At 33.7% G+C, this 7453-nt stretch overlaps 1 protein-coding gene across 1 annotated transcript; it reads right to left on the bottom strand.

The window, feature by feature from the left end:
- Positions 1-671: 671 nt before the first annotated feature.
- On the bottom strand, positions 672-6823 carry LOC107480160 (protein PSK SIMULATOR 1; the record flags this gene model as incomplete). Its single annotated transcript, XM_016100303.2, is given in 12 exon segments — positions 672-1492; positions 1604-1648; positions 1772-1848; positions 2003-2119; positions 2999-3102; positions 3340-3409; positions 3523-3620; positions 3886-3979; positions 4109-4199; positions 4336-4428; positions 4510-4835; positions 6267-6823. Coding segments are annotated over 12 exon segments (1878 nt in total). The 3' UTR covers positions 672-1005.
- Positions 6824-7453: the final 630 nt, after the last annotated feature.

The raw sequence follows: 7453 nt of genomic DNA on the forward strand, positions 1-7453 counted from the left end.
CAACTGAATATTATTCTCTCTCCCTCTATACACATAACAATAATAAAAGCAAATGCTATTTTCTCTCTCTTTACTTCTTATACTCATTTCTATCTTTATATATATATTTATGCAATTCTCTCTCTCTTTACTTTTTATTCTCCTTTCTATATATATACACATTACAACATATAATATTATTATATATATATATATATATATAAATTATTATTGAGCTAATTATTTTAATACTAAAGTCTTCTATTTATACATCTTTATTTTATATATCTTTTATTTATTTTACAACACTATTTCTCTTTTCTTATTTTATTATATTTCCTTCCCATCATCACAACCATCAAGATACATGTGAATTGTTATACTATAAAATGGAATAATACAATATCATTTTAGATGATTACTCTTCGTGTGATAATTTTCATTATCATCTTTACGTAATAATAAAGAATTTAGGTCTTCTAAAATTAAAAAATTAATTATAATTAATTTTATAAAATATATATTCCACTATTCTAATTTAAAAATAATCAATCTCTCACTTTATTAATTTACTCCGTTTAAAAACTCCGTGACATTTCTCATCCATCTTATCAGTATTCTTTATACACCACGTAAGGTAGTATACGAGTCCGAGTTCTTTTTTCATTATTCAACAACAATGGATGCAACACTTGGCCAAAAAATATAACGAGGATAAATAAATAATAATATTATATGATAATACAAACCTTGCCATATCCTCATATTATATTGTCTATACACTCGCTCACTATCAAGAACCAAAAACAGAAACCACCCTGTTCTAAAGCCAAACGGGCAACCACTGCAAACATTGATGCCTATCTTCTCAACAATGCCCTCAATTTCAGACAAGACAGCAACTATCTACATCAATCATGGTGCACAACACCACCCATGCAAGGCTTGCATTCAGCACTTGGAGCCTGAATAATATGCTGCTTCATATTTACACAAGGACAACAACTCTGTCTTCATGGTTGCAAATTATCTAGGCACGTCTAGTCTATCGATCAGATCCAACGCTCTCTTCTTGTCGATATCAAAATCAATCACGGGAAGCTTAGAGCAAATCCTATTAAAAGAAAATTCCTTGCATCTAACCGTTGATGAGTAACTGCTACTCTTTGTAAGTATGCTCTTGTCTGTCAAGCTAGCCTTCACACTGTCCAGGTCCAAGCTTTTACTGATCCCTCTCATTCGGAATCTCTTACTTACATCCTGCAACATGTTCTGCTCATCAGTTGTTAGCAACGGCGATTCAGAATGATTTGTCTTCTGTGGAGCAGTGCCGATAGATTTCGTGGTAGGCCTCATTTCGCCTGCATCTATGCCAACCTTACTTTTGATGGCCAAACGCTGAAGCCACAAGAGAAGTTCAAGAATATAATTTTCCACTTTGTCTTTATCTGCATGGTGGAATGTTTCGATCCGCATTATATCGGTCTTCAAGGTCTTCTTATTCAGCTCAGAGCTGCAAGAACCAAACAAATATTTAGAAACAGAATAGGAACACTCTAAATAAGAGATAAAATGGAAAATCATGCATGTTTATATCAAATAGAAACAGCAGATTGTTACTTACCCAGTGTTTGCCCACTCTCCTACCCAACCAAAACCATGATGGGCCCTGATTCAATTTTGGAGCAACCGAAAGAAAAAGAATAAATTGCGAGCTTATAATAGAAAGCAAATTAACTGATGCCTATAGAAAATTCTCACATAGGAAAATATAAAAATCCATAAATCTTACTTGGCTGTATTTGTAGCAATTGGAACCAACCAATGCAATGTTTTCTCCATCTCATTTTTTATATCTGCTATAGTGAGCTGCAGGAAACAAACCGCAAACAGCAACCGCAAGGGAAAGAACAAACAAAAAAGCTTAATCAATATGGGATATTTTCAAAGGAATTAGTGACTAAGGGAATGACATGGTAGTGACTGTAAAGAATTGAGTAAGTATCAGCAGAGAAGATCATACCTCTTCTACAACATGAAAGGACGGTAATTTGGAACGCAAAGCTGACTTTATATTAGGAGGCAAGCTCTGATATAACGAATCTCTCGTATTCGCAGGCATAGAACTGGATCTGGCAACCTGACAACAACAGAGGCTTAGCAGTTAGCACAATAATCTTCATCTACAGATATAGTCTTTGGCTTACATATGTAACAATAACACATCAAGATTGGGAATCAGGGAAACTGATAGAGCAGGGCAATATTCGAAATTTATCTCATAAGAATGTCACATATCAAGCTTTTAGGATCCTCCCATTTTCACTTTGCAATAAGGGTCATGCATTTCTCAAGATCAAGTCACAGATGGTCGTAACCATATTATATTATTCAGGAAAACTAAGAATGCAAGGACAGAGATCATCTTTATAAACACAATATGAGAAGCAACTCTGCAAACTTGATTAATTACTAGTGTTAAACCCGTGAGATGCACGGACTTACATTCTAATTTGACATGGTAAACCGAAAATAATATTTTTAACAATAAATTTCACGAGTTTAGTATAACACTCATCGTCATTATATAATAAATGTAGTGAATATATTGTTTTATATTTATTCAATGTAAAATGCAAATTGAACAGTTTGAAGTCTATAATATTCTTAAACCATAATGAAAGAAAACTGAAAAAGTAAGAACATATATACCCGTATTATTAGCATGTCAATTTTGCATTAAACTTTATCGACAACCTAGTATTTCAATAACCTCATTAGAAAAGAATTGCAATAAGGGTCATGCACTTCTCAAGATCAAGTCACAAATGGTTGGAACCCTATTATATTATTGAGGAAAACTAAGATTCTAAGAAGGCAAGGAGAGAGATCGTTTTTATAAAAACAAAATATGAGAAGCAACTCTGCAAACTTGATTAATTATACATCAACTGTCGGAAGGCATATGGAAAAACAGACCCATGATGAAATAAATAGTTGATGGCAATGATTCACTTACAAGAGTATCAATTTGAAGCACTATATTTGCATAATGCAAAGAAAGGCCCGCAGGGCCCAATCTTTGGCGATTGCTCATGGTTCCGATTAATGGTTTACGGACATCTGCAGGTACCCATAGATAATAACACATTTTAATAATACAATACAACTAGGTAGTCTTTCACTACGAACTGATTTGAAAGATCTTCCAAGTTCAAAATAAGGTTCATACATGGCTAAAATTTGTTTAGTGGGTATCAATGACCTCAACCAAGTATTCATATTGATAAATGAAAATTACAGGAGGGTAAAACAAGAAGCATAACAGTATGATCTTAATGCCTTTAAGTGGATTAATACCTGGACTGCCAAAGATGTTATCTATCTCCAGATGTAAAAAACTTACAATGTCTACAAGCTTCTCCATAACCTGTAACCAGTTAGAATGCAAATTATACCACAATTTCCACACTTTCTCCTTTTATTTTAGGAGACTAAGAGATGAGATGATCAAATGCATGAACACCAGTAACATGAAATTACCTCCTCCAAGCTTCTGGACCAGAGCGACTTTTTCTTTAAATGTTTAACTTGCTTCTTTTGGCTTTTTACTTCTGCCCTTAAGATTGAACGGCTATCACCTATATGATGAAAAAAGATATCAAAGATATATATGCATTCATACTGGGATGGTATATGATGTTATTGTACATATTTCTCCACTTTACCGAACCAATTATGTGTTCAATTTGATTCTTGTTCAAGTTTTGATAATAAAAGTTTTGCAATACAAAACTTAACTTTTTTTTTAATTATTATTATTCATCAAACTATTGATTTTTGATTAGGTTGAAATTGTTTTTCAAAAACAAGATTTGGAATGTCAATGGTGTTCTCCTGAATTACCGCTTTGAGTTGCACTTGAGTTATCCTCTTCTTCACGCTTACGTTGATAATCTTGTTCAAATCTATCCAAAGCATGTAACTCGTGGTATAATTCCTGAGGTGATAAAAGTACTTTTTACCAAAAGTTCTGTTTTAGAAAGAAGTTTTTACTACATTTGAGCTTCAGAAGTAAATCAGTCCTGGAGCACTAGTAAATATTTCTTTAGCGAAGGAATACACTCACAGCCGTAAATTGAACCCAGTTCATCAATTGCTGCATGATCAATTCTGCCTCATCCCTTGATTGTCTTTGAGGATTAAGTTCTCTGCTAATTCTAAATTCACAATTAAAAGGAAAAGACAAAAGAAGGAACAAAAAGGGTCAGAACAACCAATGATATAAAGGGTTAAAAAATATTTTTCTGAAAGGCTCAATAATAAGACAAATTTAGTGAGTACAATTTATATTACTTCTCAAAGTAACGGTCCAAGTTGTGCCACTGAGGATCCTTTGAACGATTTCCAAATCGAATCACTTCATCAGAAAAAACTTTCAACTCCTCCCTAAAAGCATCAACAGAAAATCAAATGCAATTGCCATTTTCTCATGCTAAAACAATTGATGGAACAGAAGCTGATATTTACCTCTTATCTGCAGCAACAATTCTTAGAAGTTCATCCGTATCCTTTGATACCAAATCTTGCACAGCCTCTAAAGGAAGCACCTCTTCTTTCAGGTGCTTAATACTTGCAGGAGAAAGAGATTCCATAAGATTAGAAGCCTTCACAATTGTGTTTGCTACCTCAAATGCTAAGATAGTAATTTCATTCCCTTTTGTCACGGTGCCCGAAACAAACCCATTGCCAGCACTTAAACTTGTCATGCTGCTTCCAAGGGTGTCCAAAACATCAACTGCCTTCCCGATTCCGTAAGTACCGGCTCTGCCTAGACGTGAACTCACCTCTGAAACCTGAAGTAAAAAGATTTAGTACCTCTTCATTCTTCTCCAATGATAATATATTTCTAACCATTCTCTTTCCCAGTGAAATAAGATATCCAATACACGAACAGCACAATTACGGAGTCCCTAAATACTAATAATTAAACAGTAAATCTGCATCTATAAACCCTACACCCAAATAATATATAAATCTCAGGTTACTAAAACAAGGCTTGTAAATATCAGCTCCTCTCATCACCTCAACTGATCTTTTGTTTCTTTTTTTAGATTCCTGTTGCTTTTATAATCAGGGATAAAGTATTCATTTTGTCCTTAACGTTTGTGATTTTCATAAAAAATATCCCTAACGTTTAATTTCATTCAATTTTATCCTTAATGTTTTCGATTTGTGTCAAAATTACCCCTGGACAATAACTCCATCTAAGACTTTCGGGACAAAGTTGAAAACATCCAGATGTACTTTTCACATAAATTGGAAACATTAGCAACAAAATTGAATAAATCGAAAACATTAAGGACAAAATTGAATAAAATTAAACGTTAGGGTATTTTTAAAGAAAATCGCAAATGTTAGGAATAAAAAGTATACTTTACCTATGATTAGTAATCACACTACTTAGAACTAGTTAACAAAGATAATTGTTCTGAATTTAATTTGACGTACGAACACACAACCTAGGCACAATAAAGAATTGCCGCTGATAACATTACAGTCCTGCAAGCTTCAAGCATATTTCTCCAAATGGAATTAAATAACAAACTTTAAATTTTGTCAAGAAATAATTAGATACTGTTTGCAGTATATTTTAAATTATATCAAGATCTATACATTTGCATAGTTGAGTTTTCAATTATTCGAGGTTTGCAGATATCGATGCATATGTGCATACATTAAGAAACTAAATATAAAGGAAACGAAACAACAAAGCAAGCTACCATGAGAGTTAAACCATAAAACAAATGTTCCCTCCCCTATCAAATATGCCAGTTAAATTGACAATGTCAAGATTTGGTTGGAATGAAAATAGAATTCAATGTTGTGGCAGGGATTGCCGTCTAAGTGTGACATTTAATAGTCGAATCCAATCCTATTATACTAATAATTGAAATCATTCATCATTCAAAAATATAGACATCCCCATCTCAAAAAACCACTTTAGTTAGAATTACATTCCCAAAATGCCAACCTCTCAATCGGAATCAAATGCTTAACATAAAACTAACGAATCTTTTGATTACCAGCAACATAGTAATCAAACCCTAAAATTGCAAAGAAAGAATCTAAATATGTAATTCTAGGAACAATCGTTATCCTCCTCCACACTTCCACTCACCCTGATCTATCTAACTCAATCCATTCATCAAATTGCAAAGAATGTTATGAACAAGGAAAAAAGGAAAGATGAAACTGAAAAAAGAAGGAGCATCAAACACACCAACCTTTGCAACAGCAGTCTGCCTTGACCTTACAGACCTTGACTTATTCGGAAAAGAATCATTATAGCGTGGGATTCCATCATAGAATTCATCAGGACCAGTCCCTGCAGCATTCTCAGCACCACGTTCATGCTTGTTACTGTCCTCCTTTGTGTGAGGCGCAGGTGCCAAATCAGAAGGCACGGTGGTCTTGTAGCTCTTATGGTTTTCTTTGGCGCCATCTGTGGTGGCAACCACCCTGTCACCACCCTTGGCAGACTTGGAACAAAGACCCCCCATATATTATATCAAAGTTTCAATCTCTGAGCAACTGGGGCATCCAGCAGCACAGTTAAATTCCCAAAAATAAGAAATTTGTATAGAGTAGCAACTTCGTATGTTCATCCAAATCAGGAATCAATAAAGAAGAAGGGTTTCAATGTTGGTGGCCAAAAGAATAATAGAAAGGGAGGGAAGAGGAGGAGAAAAGGGATTCTGGGATTGGAACAAAGAGAAGAAAAAGTCCACAGTCAAGTTGCCATTGGTCTGAGCTAAGTAGAATAATAATATAATAATAAATAAATAAGAAAAAAGAAGGGATGCGAGAGAGCAAAAACATAGTTTTTATTTGAGAGAGAGAGAGAGAGAGAGAGAGAGAAAGAATCAAAGAGACATGAGGCGGCGTGTGTGTGGTGTGGTAGGTCTAAGTTTAGCAGTGAGAAGTAAGGAAACGCTAAGAAGAGTAGCGTTGTGAGTGACTACACAGAAAGCATTGGACTGCAAATGCAAGAGGGAAGGCATCGATGCAAGTTGTCATACTTGAACACTTTGAACATCTCTGACCTACCAATCAACTTTGCTAAATGCCAGTTACTCCATCTTCGTTTCTTGCGCATCGTCAATGCCAACGATGCATAACATATTACTTCCTTATTTATTTATCTATTTATACTCATTACCCATCATTCGTTGCTTAACTTTCTCCAAATACATACACCCCATAAGTCCATTACCATTGCGTTTTGATTGGTCTTTTTATTCTTTTACGGTTTTTAGACCAACCAAAAATATTATTTATATACTAAAATTAATTAATAAAATCAATTATTATATATTTATATATAAATATATATTATTTAACTATATTTTTATATTTTAACTTTTATTTTATATTAATTATTAATTTTAATAACTAATTTTTATATATACTT

Source organism: Arachis duranensis, chromosome 3 (assembly GCF_000817695.3).
Source record: "Arachis duranensis cultivar V14167 chromosome 3, aradu.V14167.gnm2.J7QH, whole genome shotgun sequence".
NCBI lineage: Eukaryota > Viridiplantae > Streptophyta > Magnoliopsida > Fabales > Fabaceae > Arachis > Arachis duranensis.